Source organism: Cucurbita moschata, unplaced genomic scaffold (genome assembly GCF_002738365.1).
Source record: "Cucurbita moschata cultivar Rifu unplaced genomic scaffold, Cmos_1.0 Cmo_Scf00008, whole genome shotgun sequence".
Lineage (NCBI taxonomy): Eukaryota > Viridiplantae > Streptophyta > Magnoliopsida > Cucurbitales > Cucurbitaceae > Cucurbita > Cucurbita moschata.
Window position 1 is genome coordinate 3,076,518 of NW_019268524.1, and position 20,561 is coordinate 3,097,078.

Genomic DNA, 20,561 nt, shown 5'->3' on the forward strand with positions numbered 1-20,561 from the left:
GGGGTCGAAGACCAAAAATATAGTTCATGTCTCGAGCCCTAAATGATGAGAAATCTCTTTTCACTTTACATATTCTTCATTCCCAACTATTTTTTTTTGAGTAAAGGGCTTTTACGTATTCTTTGAAGAAAAGAGACTTTAAGAACGTGGTTTAGGTAGCTCAGCTCGTTAGAGCAAAAGATTGAAAATCTTTGTGGAACCACTCAAGCACATTGTTAATAGATATTGTCTGCTTTGACCCATTATATATTGCCGTCAACCTCACAGTTTGAAAACACATCTAAAAAAAGTTTAAAAGGAATGTTTCGTTCTTCTCTCCAACCGATATGAGATCTCACCATCCACCATTTTGGGGGCCCAACATGCCAAGCACACTGCGAGCAAATACTGTCCTCTTTGAGCTTTTGTTTTGGGTTTCCACCCTTGGGAGCCCTCTTTGAGCTTTTGTTTTGGGTTTCCACCCTTGGGAGCCCAACATCCACCCTTGAGAGCCCAACATCCTCGCTGACACACCGCCCAGTATCTAACTCTGATACCATTTGTAACCGTCCACGTCCACCGCTAACAGATATTATATGTTTTAACCCATTACGTATTGTCGTTAGCCTCATGATTTTAAAACACGTCTCCTAGGAAGATGTTTCCACACCTTTATAAAAAAATGCTTTGTTCCCCTCTCCAATAGACGTGGGATCTCATAATTCACCTCCCTTCGGAGATCAGCATCATTGCTAACACTCGTTCTCTCTCTCAAATCGATGTGGATCTCACAATCCACTTCTAAGCAAAGGGTCCAAAAGACAAGTAGTCAGGAATAGGTTCATGCAATGGAGTTGTAAAATCAAGTTGGAGAGGTGAATGAATTTACAGAAAGAGTTTGAGGCCGGATCGGACTGAAATATCATTAGGCAAATTCTTATAAATTTCATTCGTGCAATTTAAACTTATATTTTTTGTTTTAATTTAATTTAAAATCTTTGAATCTTTTAAATTTGGTCAACTCTATGATGATGGTGGACACAATAATTCTTATTTGGGCGGTGGTCCTAATTTGAAACTCATTTTACATTTGCAAATCTACATAGGATTAATCAAAAAATATAAAAAATAAAAAATAAAAAATGGTCCTTTTAAGTTTAGAAATATATGGAGATGTTGACATGTAATCCCAATCCAACGGTCAAGATTAAAATCATCATTATGCAATTACTTTTTAAGTTTTTAATTTAATATTTAAAAGTTCAATTTCCTTCCAATATGTATTAACTATATGCATGGTAAAATATATATATATATTTGTAGGTATGAAAGTGAGACGAGATAGGACGAGGCGGGAATTAGAGCAGGTACAAGGTGGTATACATATAAAAGTGAGGCGAGACAGGACAAGACAGGAACTAAAGTGGGTTCGGGGTTGTATATACAAAAGTAAGGCGAGACGGGACAAGGCTGGAATTAGAGTGGGTTCGGGGTTGTATAGATATAAAAGTGAAGCGAAATGGGTCGAGGCAAGGATTAGAGCAGGTACAGGATGGTGTATATATAAAAGTGAGGCGAGACAGGGCGAGGTAGGGATTAGAGCGAGTCTAAGGTTAGGGATGGAAAATGTCATCCCATTCTCGACACGTTCCTATTTACGGGGATTCTCTATTTCGTTTCATCTAGTCGCAACGAATTGAAATAGTATATCACGTCATCAATTAATTCATTAGTCATAATGACATGATTAATTAACCTTAAAAAAAGGCAAGTGTTTAGTATTGAACCAGGTTGTGCACACAAAGGACCCAGAGAAGGTGTCGGGAGGGGCTGGTCTTAGCGACAGCATGCGGGACATATTTGGTGAGAATTAGAGAGAATTGTACGTAAACAATGTCCCTAAGACAAGCACAAAATAATGAGTTTAGCAGAAAATTAGGCAGAGGAGGTTTAAAAACATTCGATTTGCAGCAGTGACAGTAACAACCACATGATTCTCTTAGGGTTTGGGTTTGGGTTTGGATCATCTTTAAATCTTGTCTCATTGTCGGCGCTTTGGGATGGGGTAAATCAATTCTCCGACAGCGACAACACCGACACACACAGCCTAAAAGCCTTTCCACACTCTACTAAAGCTGATGCCTTTTTATCTTCCCATTTCAAAACCCTGTGTGTGTGTGGGGTTTTGAATGGATAGTTATGTTGCTTAATGGATATATAAGGAAGAGACACTATCTATGTTGATACAAGGTCGAACTTGAGAATTTATGTTTAAAGTGAACAATATCGTACCATTTTGAAGGTTTGTTGTTCTAACAAATGGTATCAAAGTCATGTCAATAAAATTCTTAGGTGTCGAACAAAGAAGTTGTGAGCATCAAAAGTGTAGTCGTGGTGAATATCCATAGTATGGCTCTATTGGTAGACACCAAAGGACTTCGAGCTGGTGCCAACGAGGACGCAAGGTCTCAAAGGTGAGTGGATTGTGATATCCCACATTGGTTGGAGAGAGAAACGGAACGAAGCATTCCTTATAAGAGTGTGGAAACCTCTCCCTAGCATACGCGTTTTAAAACCTTGAGAGGAAAGCCCAAAGAGGACAATATCTGTTAGTAGTAGGCTTGGGCTGTTACTAATGATATTAGAACCAAACATCGAGCGATGTGTCAACAAGGACATTGGGCCTCCAAGGGGGTGGATTGTGAGATCCCACATTGGTTGGAGAGGGGAAACGAAACGAAGCATTCCTTATAAGGGTATGGAAACCTCTCCCTAACAGACACGTTTTAAGACATTAAGAGAAAGCCCAGAAGAGAAAATCCAAAAAGGACAATATTTGCTAGCGGTGGGCTTATGCTGTTACACGTATATTAATCCGAAACACACCAAAACCAAAATGATCATATCATCACATTGGTGCATATGCTAATCTTTCGAGTTCATTAAACTAACAACACAAAAGAAAGGTTAAGAAACCAATTTGATAAGGTCAAAAGAAAGCAAAGATGATGAGATTTGCAAAAGGGAGATGTGGTTTGTATGCAAGAAAGCGCAGCCACAAAGGCATTGGCATAGAGGGCATAATGATGTTCTTCTCTAGCTGCTTAGGACTCTGCGTTACTTTTTCAACTTTTTGGTGGGTTATGATTATGATTATTATGAGAAGGTGATATTCACATACATGGAAGATTCGGCCACAAAAGAAGAGTATAAACACAAACATCTAAAATAGCTGACATTGCGAGTAGCAAACACAGCTAGATTTTGGTGGCAGAATGCATATGATATCATATGTCAAGTGGGTTTCATCTTAAAAGCCTCAAAAACAAACTGATACCTCCAATCATACTCCTTGGAGACCATGAAAAAAGCCTCTTTCTTTGCCTTTCTTCCCTCTTCTTACCCTCTTTCTTCTTCAAACTCATTGTGTATTCAAACCCATCAATGGCTTCAGATACATCAAAACATTCTCTTCTCTTCTTTTGGTTTTTCTTTGCAGATTTAGACTCTTTTTGTTTGCTTCTTCTCTTGCTTTCTTTGTATATATGGCTGCCTTTTGAACCCGTTACGTATCGTTGTCAGCCTCACGGTTTTAAGATGTGTATGTTAGGTAGAGGGTTTCATATTCTTAACCAATGTGGGATCTCACATTTAGTGTGAAGTATGGTTATGACTCACTCACTAAAATCATAAACCATGAGTATTCTATAACATGTGTTATAAAGTAACAATACCGCTCTTGTAACACCCCAAGCATACCGCTAGTAGATATAATCTTCTTTGGGCTTTCTAAGTTTGAAAACGCGTTCGTTAGGGAGAGGGTTCCACACCCTTGTAAGAACTTTTCGTTTCCATTTCCAACCAATTTGGGATCTCACAATCCATCCCCCTTGAGGGCTTAGCGTCCTCGCTATCACACCGCATACCGCTAGTAGATATAGTTTTCTTTGGGCTTTCTAGGTTTGAAAACGCGTTCGTTGGGGAGAGGTTTCCACACCCTTGTAAGAACTGTTTCGTTTCCATTTCCAACCGATGTGGGATCTCAAATCCACCCCCTTGAGGGCTTAGCGTCCTTGCTAACACACCGCCTGATGTCTAGCTTTGATACCATTTGTAATAGTCCAAGTCCACCGCTAGCAGATACTGTTTTCTTTGGGCTTTCCCAAACACGTTTGTTAGGGAGAGGTTTTCACACCCTTGTAAGGAATGTTTCGTTCTCCTCTTCAACCAATGTAGGATCTCACAGCTCTTACACAATACTAAAAATCTTGAAATAGGAACCAAGACTCATGCAACGCCAACATTTAGAACATTGATCTTAATGCTCTAATTCTATGTCCTAATAGCCATTCCTATCAGTTTGTTAATGTGCTGCTATTCAATCAATGGTCTATAGTGAAAAAGATAAACATGAATGGGCATGGTGATGGTGGGAAGTGGGTGGGTGGGTGAGAGAATTTTACTGACCCACTTCAGAAAGAATAGCTTTAGAGGGAAGAAGAGACATCAAAGTCCAAATAAGAATCAATGATAGATTGGGTGAGTGCTGCATTCAAACATCTCTTCAGCCCCATCGCCATTATCTTGTCTTGACAACAGGGCCTTAAAAAATGGGAGCAAACTGAGCTGAAAGAGACTTCTTCCAAAATTCAAAACAGAAAAAGAAGCTCTGTGTCATGAACTTACAGCCCAAATGCTTTGTGTGTCAGCAAATGACTGGTTAGCTGAAAGAATATCAAGTTTTCTTCCCTTTGTCAATGAAATTTTGGGGTCCATGTCAAGAGATGAGAGGGTTATAGAAATGGATAGCCATGAAAAGAAGTTAAGGTCTGATCTCTTTGACATTAAGGTGGGAAAAAGTGCAGAAGAAACGAGGGAAATGACCTTCCATGTCTTCTTATGCTCCCCACCAGATTCCATAAAGGAAAAGAAAGGGATAAGCACAGTTCTGATTTCAAATGAAATATCAGTTGAACTCAGGAAAGCAGAGACAAAAGTAGAGAGGTAAAGAAGTTTGCTTTTTATATTACCCTAAACAAGGCTTTCTTTAAGACCTTACTCTCTATGACAAGAAGCAGCTCAATGAGTGAGGATAGTGGGAATTATATGGGTGGGTGGGTTGGTGATCTGATCTGATCTTTTCTCGTTACAGGCTGTGAGATCCTACATTGGTTGGGAGGAGAACAAAGCATTCTTTATAAGGGTGTGGAAACTTCTCCCTAGCAAACACGTTTTAAAACTGTGGGGGGAAACTCGAAAGGGAAAGCTCAATGCGGACAATATCTGCTAGCAGTGGGCTTGGAATGTTACAAATGGTATTAGAGCCAGACACCGGGCGATGTGCCAACGAGGAGGCTGAGCCCCAAAGGAAGGAGGTGGTATGCTAGCGAGGACACTAGGCCCTGAAAGGGAGTGGATTTGGGGGGTCCCACATCGATTGGAGAAGGGAACGAGTGCTATCGAGAACGCTGGACCCCGAAGGGAGGTGAATTGTGAGATCCCACATTGGTTGGGGAAGAGAACGAAACATTTTTTATAAGGATATGAAAACCTCTCCCTAGCAGACACGTTTTAAAACTGTGAGGGGAAGCCTGAAAGGGAAAGCCCAATGCGGACAATATTTGCTAGTGGTGGGCTTGGGCTGTTACATAGGCCAAGAACGACAAGTGAACTAAACGATTAGGATAAACAGCAAAAGGGGTGAAAAGAGGCATTAGGGGCAATATGCTCGTTCATTTAGTTCTTGGTTATTTTCATTGTTTCTGAGATCTTACAGGAAAATCTGATCTAGCCTATTTGTCATATTCCTACTACCTGACTAAGCGTTTCAAACAAAAGACCAGTTCATAAACATGAAACAAATACAGTGAGCGTTTTCTTCTTCATTCAAAACCTTCCAAGCCACAGCTTTCTCATATGATACTGCCCTTCCCATGCTTGATAAGCATACACCCCCTTGAAGACAAAGGAACCCCTAACATAGCACACAAAACATTGATACTCAACTGTTTGAAATCATGTTCCAAAAGAGTATGATCAGTAAGACATTGCACAAGGATTCGTTATCTATACCTGCTGCATTATCCGTGGGAACTCTGTGTCTAAAGTTTTCTTTCCATTGTCATCAAAAATCTTCTCTAGAGTAATGTCTTGCAGAGCCACCAAGGTTGTCTCAAGCATGTCAAGCCCAGATTGATTTGCAAATGTAAAATTTGGCAAAGCCTACATGTTCATAGAAGAGGGTATTACTTCATGTAAGAGAAATTGTAGAGACAACTGAAGAATCAGGCAAATTATGATCATGACATGCTCAAATGTTTAAATCTAAGGAATGTAGGACCTGCATGTATCTTAATGAAGTTATGTTAGAAATGAGGTACCCATGTTCTATTCAGAGAGGAGTCTCACGTCGGCTAATTGAGGGGCTAATCATGTAAGGAATACTATCTCTATTGGTATGAGGCATTTTGGTGAAACCAAAAGCAAAGCCATGAGAGCCTATGCTCAAAGTGGACAATATTATACCATTGTAGAGAGTCGTGATTTCTAACATGTTCATCAGACCTTGGTTCTGAACTTTTTTTTAATCTTTTATGTATCTTAATGAACTTTTTTTAATCTTTCATGTATCTTAATGAAGTTATTGTTGGAAAAGAGGTACCATACATGTTCATCATACCTTTAAAGAGCAGCACATGACTGCATCTAAGTGATGCCAAAGGGATTTGAGAACGGGTTCTCTTCCTTCATTTTTCAGTAAGTCCATGCCCATGTAGCACCTGTAGGGAAGGATACAGTAAATTTGGAATCCTACGAACAGTAAAATAACAAAGATAATATGTCCAGCTAAGAGTTTCTTCAGTACCTATAGCTTTGACAGATCCAACGAGCAAGTGTTTGTGCTTCAGGAGCACCAGCTGGTGTCTGAAGGTTAGCATGAGGACCGACATTCGAAGGGGAAAGAGCCAGTGCCACTTTCTGAACAGATGCTATAATGCTTCGGACATACTGCCGTGCCATTGCTGCTACATTATCTTGAAGATGAACATCAAATACAAATTGGAATGCAATTGTCATCACAGATTTGGATTTTCCTGATTGACAAGCATAATCACCAGCAGCTCTATTCCCTGCCGGTCCGACATCAAGAGCTGAAGCAAGATCAAGCGTGCGGTTTGGACTTGAAGCATCCTGCAGCATTAGCAAATGTATAAAATGAAGCAAGATCAAATGCATAGAACAGGGAGGAAAAGAAATGGACATTGATATTAAGTATTTACCAGTCCAGAATCAAGAGGGATGATACGGAAGCCAGATGCCAAAATGGGTGCATCATCAGAAAAAGAGGCATCAATGGGAGCAAAGATGAGTTCAGCAGAAGTTCCTACTGCATTCTCTTCCACGCCATTGCAAAGCTGCAGTGGTCAGTGACAACATAGATTTGAGATTTACACTACAATTATCCATCCAAGCTTTATAATATAAGGAAGATTCGAGCTTGATAATCATTTTTCATCTTCTTAACTGAAGAATATAAGCATGCAAGTTCATATTTATTCACATAATTAAAGAAAAGACTGCTTACTTGGAGGAGGAAGATGTCACCAGACATGAGCATATCATCCCTATAGTGGCCCACGTTTTCAAATTTAAGAACTTCCATAAACTGTTTTCAGTAAGAAATTTTGAATCAATATTTTGAAGTTGCAAAGCAAAGTAGTTCAATAGGATAAGTTTATCCATAAGGACGCCATGGGAAATAATTTGGTACTCGCCTCTTCATGCTCAACCGTTTGTGCCAAGGGAAGAGTGACCTGACCCCCAAAAGTTCCAGCATGAGACCCTGGTAAACCACACTGACCAGTCTTAATTGCTGCAGCTGAGTAAGCATCAATACTGGTGTCTGCCCATTCTGACCGGTGTTCTCTCAAGAACCTAATGAGCATTGCTGGAGTGACATTCTACAAAATAGAAAAGAAAGCAAGAATATAACAAGAAGAAAAGCTTCCGAAGGAGGTTATGCATAGACTTGGTAAGATTACTAGCTAACACAATGTCATGGTCAGTTGTTGGGGTTAACCATATGCAGTTGGATTTTTATTTCTTAAAAGATCACTTCATTTCCATCAAACTAGTGTCATGTCCTTGTTTAACATTATCAGATGATGGAGCTTGTAACAGCCTAAACTCACCGCTAGCAGATATTGTCCTCTTTGGGCTTTCCTTTTCGGACTTCCCCTCAAGGTTTTTAAAACGCGTTTGCTAGAGAGAGGTTTCCACACCCTTATAAAGAATGTTTCGTTCTCCTCCCCAACCGATGTGGGATCTCACAATCCACCCCCTTTCGGGGCCAACGTCCTCGCTGGCACTCGTTCTCTTCTCCAAGAGATGTGGGACCCCGCAGTCCACCTCCTTCGAGGCTCAGCCTTTTCGCTGGCACATCGCCCGGTGTCTGGCTTTGATACCATTTGTGACAGCCTAAGCCCACCGCTAGCAGATATTGTCCTTTTTGGGCTTTCTCTATCGGACTTCCTCTCAAGGTTTTTAAAACGCGTCTGCTAGGGAAAGGTTTCCACACCCTTATAAATAATGTTTCGTTCTCCTCCCCAACCGATGTGGGATCACAAAGAACCTATAAGAAATGAAGCAAGAAATAGAAAGGATGGCACAAGTTGAAAAAGAGAATTTCCTAATTTGACTGATGAACTGGTAGAAGGCGTTTATATATTATAAAATAGAACCTTTTCAACTGCGCATCATCGCTTAGATCTCAGCCAACAAGCAAAATATTTACCTGTAATAACATCGATGCTTTGGCACAAAGCACTGCGTTGCTCATAGATGGAAAGCCATTATTATATGAAATATTTGCACCCATCATTGTCTTGCCATTAGACATGGTTACAAGAAGTGTAACATCATCAATGCCGTCATTTTCTAACAAAGACCATCCCTCATCTGTAAACCCGTTTACTGCTTCGTTGAAACCTCTGCAGAGTAAAATCCATTAATAGCAATTCAAAACAAAAAGCAGCAGCAGCAGCTAGGACTGGTGCTCTCGAGCCGAAATCATATTTACCTGCTCAATCTCTGACTAAGAGCGCGAAGAGCAGCAGGTCGTCTTCCCCAACCAGTAGCATTTGGTTGAGAAACTTCTTGTGAAATCTGTCTCAACAAGCGTAATGCCTGATCCAAAACAATGAAAGTTTATACATACATAAGGGATATAATATTCAAAGTTACTTGAACTTTCAATTTCCAATTTTAAAGGACTTACTGCCATTGTGTTCTTCTGAGCAAGCAGAGTAGATGACTTGTATAATGGCCGCAACACTTCAGGCACGCTCCAAGGCTATGTTCAAGTAAATAATGGATACAATTACAAATTTGGAAATCTGAGGCTAAGAAAGACTGTGCTTTAAATAGAGAGCAGAAGAACATACATCTAAATCCATGTGATCAACTATATGAATTATTGATCCACCGCCTTCACAAGGTCTTATCAAATATCCACTAGGTAGCATTTCTGCTCTTACAAAGTTTTGTACTGGAGGCATACTTGGACCATTCTGAGTATTGTTAAGAGATCTTTCACATACCTAAAGTGCATAAAACAAGCATATCAGCTACAAATTTAGAGTGAATCAAAGAAGCAGAAGCAATTTCCAAAGCGAGGCTTTCTCATACCACAAGACTACCATCCTCCAAAACAGATGTGTATCGCAGCAGCCAGAAATCACGAGCAGGTGCCAGAGTGGTAGGCGCATAGAGCTGAAATCAAATCAATAAAAGTTTCTTTTATTTGCATTTTTTGTTGCATATCTGCAAAACTGATATAAACAATCCGCTAACAAGTAGTAGTCTACCTGCATATAAAGAAGCTCAATGGTTCCTCCATTACCAGTAGATAGGGCGTTTAGAACGTCAACAGCACGGCAATCGCGATACCAAGAAGGCCAATCTTTAAGAATTTCAGCCACCTTCATAGAACAATATAAATGATATATACTCATACTTCATGCTACATCAGACAAATACTTAAGTTCAGTTTAGAAGCACTTACTCTTGTAGGTTCGAGACCCACAAGTCCACACGCACGAGCTGCAACTCCAGTGCAGCCATGAGAAATAGCAACGATTCCAATGGAATCCGGACCAGGCTGCTCAGAACAGATATTTAGAAAGGTCAGAAATTTTGAAGTATCAAACATAAGAACAATAAAAGAGATTTGTATATCACTTGAAACCTTTATCCTCAGATAATTTAAAGTTTACTATTAGAAATTTGCCTTCCAAGAAAGATTAATACTTGTTTTCTCTTGTTCCCTGTCCTTTCGTTATCATTTTCAAAAAAAAAAAAAGAAAAAAAAAAAAAGCATGATCTTGCTGAGCAGTTGCTTAGAACATTATCAAAGTTTCTAATAGACAACAGAGCACAATTCTCAAAAGCTCTCAATGATCGAGGTAATAGACTTTGGCATGTTGCTTAGAACGTTATCAAAGTTTCTGTTGTTTAATTATAATGACAGTAGAAAAAGATTCAATGTTTATACAGATTGAAGAATAAAGCAAAAAGAGGAAGTAACCTTCATCCCAGGCATTTGGACCCACTCCACAGCAGTTCCAGTAGCCTTTGAAAGAAACTCTGCTAAAGTCTCCTCCGCAATGGACAAAAGTCTAGGAAATATGCAAAACCCAAATTCTCAGAAAGCATATAACAGAGGCAATTTCTAATATCAGGACTATAGAAGAACAAAAAAACACAAGAACAAAAGGAAAGAATCAAAGGGAATGCACATGAAGAAGAGCCAATTCTACTAACCCTGCGGGACTGGCATCCTTTGGAGGATGCGGCGGGGTCAAATTCTGTTGACCACTTGTAACCACTGACTCACAACTCGTGTCAGTGGTGGCTAGGGTCGCCTGCAAAATGAAGAAATTACCAAAACAATTACAAAGAAGCCTTCATTTCATTCAGCTGATAAAAAAAACTCATTCTTGTTTCAACGCAGTGAAATCAGGGATCATCGTCCTCAAATCTCATGTAGAAATTCATGGAGGAAAGTTAAGCAAAGCAAGTTCTTACATTCTGGGTCTGTTGACGAAAATAGCTGTTCTCATACACAAGCTGTGACACCTGTTTCTGCAGCCTATCATTTTCCTCCATTAGGAGTCTATTCATAGCCGTCAGCTTCCTGTTCACAGTCTGCAGGCGTGATGATTCCTTCCTCTGTTTCTCTCTACATCTGAGCAGGAAGAAAAAAACGCGTGAGAAACCCAAATGAATCCTCTGTTCCAGGAACAAAATTTTGGGTGTTTCAGAAAAGAAATGATTAGAAACAATACCTCCGATTTTGGAACCAAACTTTGATCTGCTTGGGCTCGATATTGGAGAGAATTGGGCACTCCCTGATGAGCTGCTGGCGGCGCATAGAACTGGGTTTTGGGCAATCATAATAGAGCCTCTCAAGAGCTTCGACTTGCTCAGGTGTGTACCTAACATATTTGCCATTATCCATGCTAGCAGCATCTTTGCAGCTGGAGGTCACAGCCATCATCCCCACTTGAATTCCCACAGAGGCAAAACAACAAACACCTTTCAGGCATCAAATTGGAGGACAAAAAAAAACCCACCATAAAGAAAGAGCAATCAAAATTACCAGAAAGCAAAGACGCTTTATATCCAAGAAGAGTTGCAAACGATCAGAAACTCCCTCCCTTCCACCCTCCACCAAGTCATACAACACACACCTCCGCCATAATCATCCAAAAAAACAAAAACCCAAATGGCGGCTTCAGCAACAGAGAATCAGAAAGCGAAAATCCAGAACCGGACGACAGGATTGTGAGTAGAACACTGTAAAATGAAAATGGTATGGAGAAATTAAAAGGAAAGAGCGAAAGAGAAGGGAAGATTGAGAGATGTGAATGAGGAGAGATTGGGTGAGGAGAAAATTCTTAAAAGCAGCGGACACAAACACAAAGGGGAGCTACAAAATCTCGATTTTCACATCACTATTAGAAACCCATAATTCTTTTTTATGGCAGTGTTCATCGCTGTTGCTTTAGATGGCGTCGGCTTTTGATTGCGTTGTTTGGGGGTTGTGGCACTCACCACAGTGCCCAGTGCCCACTCGGCGCTTGACTAAAATTATGGTCTCCCATTGCTTTATCGAGTGAATGCAATCTACCGCGTGCTCGAATAGTGTAATATAAATTTCAAAAAAGTGAGTCCATCCATACATACTTTTTTTTTTTTTTTTTTAATTTTTTTTTTCTTTTTGTATTTTCAAAATTGTAAGCTTTTGGTTTTTGTCTATTTCTAATTCTTTCTTTGTATTTTCAAACTGTAAGCTTTTGGTTTTTGTCTATTTCTATTTTTTGTATTTTCAATTTGTAAGCTTTTATTTTCAGCTTTTTGTCTATTGCTCAAATTTTAATTTTTAATCATTTTTTATTTACTTTTTAAACCTTACCACTCACAATTAAAATTTAATAATCTTACCCGACAAAAAAAAATAATAATATATATATAACATGACAAATACGAGTAAGGATTTATTACATTTTTAATATTATCAGACCAGAAGTTAAAAGTTTCTGACTATAAATTATGGATATCATGGGTTGAGTTAGAGAAATCTTTTAAATTAATTGAAAATTTCGAGTTCGTAGGTTGGTGACTTGAGCAATTGCTATTTTCCGAGTTGTCGGGTTGTTTTTATTTTTTAATTATTAAAAAAAATTCTATTTATTTACAGTTACGTTAATAACTAAATCAAATATTTTTAATTTTCATAATAATCTTAAAAGTAGGGCCAGTTAGGTTGGGTTGTAACCCTATTTTTGAGTTGGTCGGACAAAAATAATGTTAATCCACTGTAAATTTTTTCAGTTTTAAAAGATTCAACCCGTCCCAAATTTTAAAAAAAAAAATCTAATTCAATCCCCGTTTTATTATTTGGGTTAGTTGGTCTAAGTTGATTGGGTTCTCGGGTCAAATGACCACTGCTAGATGGTTTAGAGCCGAACTTAAAAATTTTAAACTAAACCTGTAATTTAATCGGTATCATATTTTCAAAAAAGTTTATTGGAATAGTTAATTCTTTTTTAAAAGTAACCATTTTTTGTCATTTTGCTTTTTTTTTATCTCAATTTTCTTTCCCAAAACACTACTTTTAATGAATTTTATTGTTACATTTTTTTTGTTGCGTTAAAAATTTTCATCAAATATGTAATAATTTATACAAACAAATAATAGATTTAAATTTTTTAAAAAAATGTAAATAGATAACGTTACACATCAAGAGTATAATTGTGACGTCTGGTTGGAGGAGGAGAATCCTTTATAAGGGTGTGAAAACCGTTCCTTAATAGACACGTTTTAAAGCTTTGAGAGGAAGCTCGAACAAAAAGAAAAGCCCAAAAAAGACCGTATCGGCTAGCGGTGGATTTGGGCCGTTATTGAATGTGTTTATAAGGTTAAAATGAATGATTGGAAAATGATTCCAAAGAGTTGTTGGTGACAAGAAAGGTAGGTGGGCGTTTTCATTATCATTCCTTAACCAACTCTTAATTAACCACTTTTTCACCTTTCATTTCTTTTATGGACCCATTTTTCCCTATCGACTTTCTCACGCGACCCAACGACCCTCTCGCTAATATAAAGTATTTTTAGATAAAAAAATTTGATAAGCTTAAACGAACGATGAAAATTTCAAAACATTTCAAGAATACCCTTAAACATTATTAGATGTAAAAAAAATAAATAAATAATCACACTTTTGATAGCAGCAAACTTGCAATTGTGCCGCACTCACTTCCCAACAACAAGTGATCTAAATCAATTTATTCTTGTGTCGCCTGCGACCCAACAACGTATGCTCGAGCCTCTAGCCCCAGTTTAAGAAGAAAGTTTTAGAAAACGAGGCAGAGAGTTTTTGAAAGATTGAAATTAATATTATATGTGATGCAAGCAAAAAAAGCAACAACGACTTACCGTATATAACTATTGGATAAGGAGAAGTAAGAGTATTTAATTAATCAATCAGTGGCAGACCAAACCAAATGGAGATTATTCATTATAAAAAGACGCGGTTTTGCAAAAATAAATAAACTATAATTACTTTTTTAACCCTAATTGCATATCCCATAAACCCTATCCTAATCTCACCCTAAAAAAGGGGTTCTGTATGTGGGCCCCGCCACTTTCCATTTATTTTTTATTTTTTATTTTTTAAATATTCATAATGTGTTCAATTATTAATTCTATTTATTTTTTTAATTCTTACTTTACCAATTTTTTATTTTTTATTTTTATTTCCAAATCAAAAGAGGCCAACTTGAGCTGTGGTTATCGTTTTTAATTAAACTTGTGCAAAAGCTATCTACTTGTCGTTCTAAAAATATTAAATTATTCTTATTATATTTTTTTATTTCTTCTCTATTAATTTATTTGAATTTCAAATTTGAACGGTTAAAAAAAGTATCACATATTCAAATCTATAATTTATTGTTATGAAATATGCACGTATAAGTAGTTTAAATTATCGTATTTATTGAAAAAAATATTTAAATATACGTTAATTTTGCAAATGTGAGCCATTATTTGTTTAAAGAGATTAATTTAATTAAAACGTTAATCAAACTAACTATCATGGTTGAGCTAGTTGACCTATAAGGGTTAACCTCGTGTTAAAGTTAGCTGATCTAACCAACCCTTGGAGATGCCCTCATGGTCAAGTTGGTCAATCCCTTAGGGTCAACTTGGTTGAGCTGACCCTATGGGTATGTATTAAGGCCAGCATTCGACGTTATTTCTCCTATGTGAGGTAGCTTTTAGCTTCACTGAAATATAGCATTTGAACTTACTCAAGGGGAGACCTTGGCAGGTCAACCTATCATATTGGTCGTTGATCCTTCTCGGAGGGAGATCTTAGTAAGCACAAGGAAGGTCGAAACAGACAACACCAACTATTGATTTGTAGAACAAAGAATCAAAGTGTACCTAAAAAGACTAAATACTTGTCCCACACTTCAATGTCCAATAAAAATTAGGTCTATAAGAAACTTAAATAGTAGAATTCACAGCGGTATGGTGTACTATCGAATGTGTCACCTTCCAATAATTATAAAGGTAATTCATTTCAGAATCAAGCTAGTCAACCTCTATAAGGTTTGCATCATGGTCAAGGTAGGGTTGCCTCGTGTTGAAGTTGGTTGAGCCAACCCCTAAGGGTTCGGTTTCAAGGCTAAGTCGACCCTTCTCGTTCGGATCATGTTACCCAAATAGGGTCGGGATAGTATTCTCTTCTTTAGGACAAACTAGTAATTTCACCCACAAACTGGGAAGAGCGTGAGAAGGAAGGCAAGGCAAGGTAAGGAAATAATGTATTAGAAAAAGTGAAGGGTAAGGGAAGGTGGTGGTGGTGGTCCACACGTGTGGCCCCGAGGAAAAGTGTGTGTGCGGGCAGACATGACTTTGTGTAGCTCTAGAGAGAGAAAGATCTTATTTTACCGTATAAATACGAGGAGTGTACGTATTCGTGGAGGGGAAGACTAGGGTGCGGCGCATGTACACGGGAAAGAAATGTAATGATGGAAATGGGACCACAGGATTAACGACGCGTGTCGCTTCTTTCGGCGTATCAGAGTTTGCGCCAAAAGCAGAAGGGACATTCTTGTGGGGAAGTGGGACCTCGTGTTTCCTCATCCTTTTAACCCTTTCTAACTGTCAGGTAAAAACCCTCTTAACAAAAATTAAATATTTTCTTACATTTATTATATATTTTAAAATTTTAAATTTAATTTTTTAACTTCTAATTACACGAGTAGAATGGGATAGAGAAACTTTTTCCATCTCAACACCGCTCCAAATCGGGGTCGAGATTTAAGAAACCTTTTACATCTCCATCTCAACTCCGAGGTCGAGATTTTCCATAGAAAACACGTGAAGATCAGATTTTCCATGGAAATTTATGGTAATTTTACTTAATTTTGTCGTTTTGGTAGAATTTAGTAAGTTTCTTTTTAATGGATTAAAAGAAAAAAAAATGGAATAGTTTAATATAATTACAGTTATGTTTGTTTTAGATCCCATAGAAGACCTACAAATAAACAACAGTAAAATTTATGTTCCTTAGTCACCTAACAACTTTGACAGAATGTATTACTCTTTTGTCTCCTGGTTGGGCAATTCTATTTACCCTAAGGAAATAGGTAGCCCTAAAATTATCTTTTTACCGCCTTTATCGGATGAAGTGAAATCCTCGTTAAACCTCACATCACTTGAAGGAGGGAACGAGATGTAAAAATTTCTCCTTAGTAGACACGTTTTAAAAGCCATGAGGAAAAGCTTGAAAGGAAAAGTCCAAAAAGTACAATATCTGCTAACAGTAGACTTCGACTGGTGAATTAATCACATCCTACCGAGAAAGGAACCCATTTGGTTTGAGTTTAAGAACAAGGGTATTAAGAAATGGTCTTACAAGCATGAACCAAGCAGGCCTCTCTGCCGCGCATGCCAACCAGTGACAACTAACAACAGTCCTGCACCTTAAATCTGCATCCAAAGCTTCAATCCAAATGATATTCAGACATGATTTCAATTACCAAGAGTCATTAACAAGATTTCCGTAACAAATTATAAAAAAGTAGACAAAAGTTTGGTTGTTTACAGCGATCTAGAGGTTCATTGGTTCAGAACCAACTCCCAAATTGACAATTTTTTATGTGATACTCATCTGAACAGGAACTTTTAATAAAATAAGAACCAACAAACATAGCAATCATTATAACCCACTAACCAATTCTCCTTGATCTAATGGCTAGCTAACAATTAAGACCCACCAAGCTACTTGAATATTGACCCCAAATGGTTGCACATTTTCTTAAATCTTAGTCTAAATCATTCTTCTTTAACGTGTTCTACAGGGTGGTGTAAATTAATGACTTCCTCTTGTCTTTACCAGCTACAAACTCCCATGTTCATACCAAATCAAGAACAAATGAATGATCAAATATGACAGTGACAAGAGGATCCTAATATCAGCTTAATCTTAAAAATTTGCTAGCATTTGGATAGATTAGGTAAGGATATGACATTGATAACCTAACAAAGTCAATAAAAGAGTCTATCTCATTGAATTTTTTGTATTTATAAATTGGGGTGATTCCACTTGCCCACAACTTTTCTCCATAGTCTAAGTAAGGAGATTTGAATTCCATGTATTAGCATTACTCAGGTTTTCAACTCAGTAACTATTTATAGAACTTAACAGGAATCTCATGACCCAGTGGCCTGAAATTACAAACTCCGGCAGATAAGCTAATTGACTGAAAGAAAAACACAAACTGATGCTATTTTCAACATACTTACTCATGGAGGCGGCAATCAAGGTCACAATGTCTACACAGAAGTCGCTGGAACAAGATGAAGCCGAAATAATGTTGTGTTTGAAGGCATTTCTGTCAGAGGAAGAGAAAAAGGATTAGTTTACATGAACTAATTCAAGCAAAGTTGTGTTCTTCAGTTTTGAAGAAATTAACAGAATTTGTATGTCAAAAGATATGAAAATCATTCTAAGAAGAAACTCTTACCTGTAAACACGATTACATACCGAAATGCAAGGTGATCATCCATCGTCGAAGCGAGAGCTTCAAGAAAGACGTTGGGCTGTCCATGGATTAAGACAATGGGCCTAATTAGAGCTGGGACAGAACACAGGAAGTTTATGCTTGGGCTTATTACTAATTTCGTCCAACTAACAAATTATGAAAAAAGGAAAAGAGGAAAATGTATTTCGATATGTATTATGTACATGACATGCTTGGCTTTTATTTCTTTTGATGCAACAATTTGCTCCCATTCCTCCTCCGACACCATTCAAACGGCCGCCACTCCCGCCGCCCACCACCACCACCACCTCCTCGACTTCTCTAATGACAACCAAACCAAGCCAGCGGGAAGCAGAAAAATTTGAAATTAAATAACGAAAAACGTTTGGCAATCCAATGAAGAACAGTAGGTGTGGTCGCATTGTTTGTAAACAAGCTTTGTCCCCTCTTCCCCAACTTCCATTCTGACAATCTTCATAGCCTGTGCTTATCAGTTTCCTTCCCAAAAATATAAACGAGAGCAAAATTTACCATTTCAGAAGCAGGCAAAATATAAGTATAGCCAAGCAAATTTGAACATCTTAAAAGGATTTCATGAAATTCTGAGTTTCCTTCAAAGAGTCAGAGAAGAGCCAAGAAAAACCACCCGAAAAACGAGGGTAATCAGTCTTATTCGCTAGGGGGTCATGTGGTGTTGATAATACTCAGATAAGAAAAATTATGGGAAAAGTGAGTGTAATGAATTGGGGGAACATATTCGGGAGTGGAGTTGTCTCATCAGTTATAACCTCAACCTAAACAACAAATAGATACTGGGGCAGCTCCAATATGATGAACAGAATATATGATTCGGCATCCTTTTGTGTATAGCCACACTTCAATCAGAGCATTCTCCTAAATTCCATCCCTTATCGCGGCACACAGAGACCTAATTCTGAAACACATTGAAAAAACCAGAATTACTTCAGCATTTTACTTCAAGTGGAGGAGATACTTCAGAGTTCAAATAAATGCTATCATCCTCTATAATGCTGATTACGAATCAACTAAACCGAGTACTTCACGACCAATGGAAGTCAGATAAAGTAAAAGTATCTAATATGGAAGGCCATACATATGAAAGCAAATACTTCGATCTTTTAATTGAAGAGATGATATCACCAAATAACCACTAGTCATTCCTAGGGTTGCTCCGTCTTATAGTGATCAATCATCTATCTAACTACAACTAAATGCACTACATGGGTATTGTTGTTATCTACTTTCTATGAAAGCTAGTCTATAATCCATATCAACTGCTACATTTTCTCAAGATCCAATTCAATATATTTCCTTCAGGAGCTAAGATTAGATTGATGCTAAGTTCCAGAGTAACACTTACAACAGCAATGAAAACAAAATTCTTGACAACTACTTGAATCCTTTAAGAAAATTTGTTGGTTTCAATAATAACCGATCATACTGGAGCATATTGAATTGCCATAAATAGACTTTCTGTATGTCTATGTAATAACATTTTAGTATCTCGAAAAATATTGAATTATGAAGAATGTAAGCTTAGGTTGCAAAATCCACAGAATGATTTTTAAACACCATAGATGAAATCCCCACAACAAATTAATCCCATATATTAAAATAACAGGACCAGGACCAGTTTGAAAAGCACTTGCTACAGTCTTTATGTGACTTCTTGTACGTATTTTCAACATTAGAAGAACTTTGAAGGAGCATAACTCCTCCTGATACTGTTTGCAAAATATCAATATCTAACTTGAAGCAGAGTACATGCGATCAGGCCTCTGTATAAATTAGCACATTTAGGGGCAGATTGACAATTGGATGTAACACTATACAAGTTTATACTACGTGCATAACCAAGAGTTCTATGAACGATGCATTCAGTGAAAACTATAAAAATCCTATAAAAATTCAACACTGGCACAGCAAATGTAAATGATAGTTCTTATAATATGACAACATTCCCTAGTTCGGCCATGGAGTATCAATTATCATCTTTCAAATGTCAATTTAATTACAATTTTAGTTGCTTTCGTAAGCCCAGGAAATAGGTATTGAAACCCATATGTAAACCCAAGCAAATGAGAAACAGTCATCCGAGCAGGCCTTCAAATGAGATGCAGATACGAATCAGAGCAAATATTTGGAGGGGAAAAAGGTGGTACTGAAAAACTTAACACATAAACTAATGGAAAAAACTTCAAATTGGACTATATTTAGGGAGAATCATAACAAACAATAGAAAATCCATTCATATACAAGAGTTAAAAAGTTGCTTACAGATAAAAAATTACAAAGAATGGAGATATCAAACTCCTGGATTGGCACTGCAGAGCATACCCTGAGACAATGACCTCGAAGACACCGAATCGATTCCAAGACACGAAGTTAGCCGCGCCGAAGAGACTGCTGAATGAAGGGGAAGCAGAGATTCAAGGGAACCCAACCGCGGAACCAACCTGAAGAATCAAATCACTCTTAAACCCTAAGTAAATGGTAAAATCACAAAGAAAAGAAAATTCACTAATGGGGCAAAAAAAGTGATCAATAAACTCGCTTGCCTGGAAATTGTGGGCGAAGAACGAACGGTGAAGAAAGAAGCTGGTGTTGCTTTAATGGAGGGTTTGGTTAAGGTGGATTTGATGAGGGAAATAGTTGGGGTTGCAAGAGATCGACAGCGGGAAGCCATTGGAAATGAACGGAGAGAAGAAGGTGAGAATTAGGGTTTTTCAGGAGCTGCCTAACAAGTCCAATAAGAAGAAAGGTTTTGGCGACGCCTTACATAAATCATTTTTTGAGCAAAAATCCATTTATTCTCTCTAAATTAATAAATTTATTTACACATTTTTGTTTTAATCCATAAAAAAAAAAATGTATTAAAATAAATTATTTAAAACTCTTAAACTTTATATCAAAGTGGGCTAATAATATTAATCTAAAAAAAAAAAT

At 37.7% G+C, this 20,561-nt stretch overlaps 3 protein-coding genes across 4 annotated transcripts; all 3 read right to left on the reverse strand.

The window, feature by feature from the left end:
- Positions 1 to 5,682: 5,682 nt before the first annotated feature.
- LOC111446560 (homeobox-leucine zipper protein ATHB-8) lies at positions 5,683 to 12,117 on the reverse strand. Its single transcript, XM_023085416.1, has 19 exons — positions 11,639 to 12,117; positions 11,325 to 11,541; positions 11,065 to 11,224; positions 10,801 to 10,901; positions 10,565 to 10,655; positions 10,043 to 10,138; positions 9,846 to 9,959; positions 9,667 to 9,750; positions 9,423 to 9,578; positions 9,257 to 9,331; positions 9,059 to 9,165; positions 8,774 to 8,969; positions 7,755 to 7,940; positions 7,565 to 7,645; positions 7,260 to 7,394; positions 6,845 to 7,170; positions 6,659 to 6,758; positions 6,052 to 6,201; positions 5,683 to 5,953 (listed from the first exon to the last, which is right to left on the reverse strand). The coding sequence occupies exons 2-19, from the start codon at positions 11,534 to 11,536 to the stop codon at positions 5,807 to 5,809; spliced, it is 2,517 nt and encodes an 838-aa protein (XP_022941184.1). The 5' UTR covers positions 11,537 to 11,541; positions 11,639 to 12,117; the 3' UTR covers positions 5,683 to 5,806.
- A 4,097-nt stretch (positions 12,118 to 16,214) lies between these two features.
- On the reverse strand, positions 16,215 to 18,032 carry LOC111445823. The gene is made up of 4 exons (XM_023084333.1): positions 17,798 to 18,032; positions 17,597 to 17,687; positions 17,356 to 17,444; positions 16,215 to 16,551 (listed from the first exon to the last, which is right to left on the reverse strand). The coding sequence occupies exons 1-4, from the start codon at positions 17,802 to 17,804 to the stop codon at positions 16,403 to 16,405; spliced, it is 336 nt and encodes a 111-aa protein (XP_022940101.1). The 5' UTR covers positions 17,805 to 18,032; the 3' UTR covers positions 16,215 to 16,402.
- Positions 18,033 to 18,225: 193 nt separating this feature from the next.
- Positions 18,226 to 20,412, reverse strand: LOC111445824. Of its 2 annotated transcripts, none has more exons than XM_023084336.1 (3): positions 20,174 to 20,412; positions 19,953 to 20,071; positions 18,226 to 18,528 (listed from the first exon to the last, which is right to left on the reverse strand). In XM_023084336.1, the coding sequence occupies exons 1-3, from the start codon at positions 20,299 to 20,301 to the stop codon at positions 18,503 to 18,505; spliced, it is 273 nt and encodes a 90-aa protein (XP_022940104.1). In that variant the 5' UTR covers positions 20,302 to 20,412; the 3' UTR covers positions 18,226 to 18,502. The 2 variants fall into 2 exon arrangements, with proteins under 2 accessions (XP_022940104.1, XP_022940103.1); XM_023084335.1 differs by having other exon boundaries at positions 19,893 to 20,071.
- Positions 20,413 to 20,561: the final 149 nt, after the last annotated feature.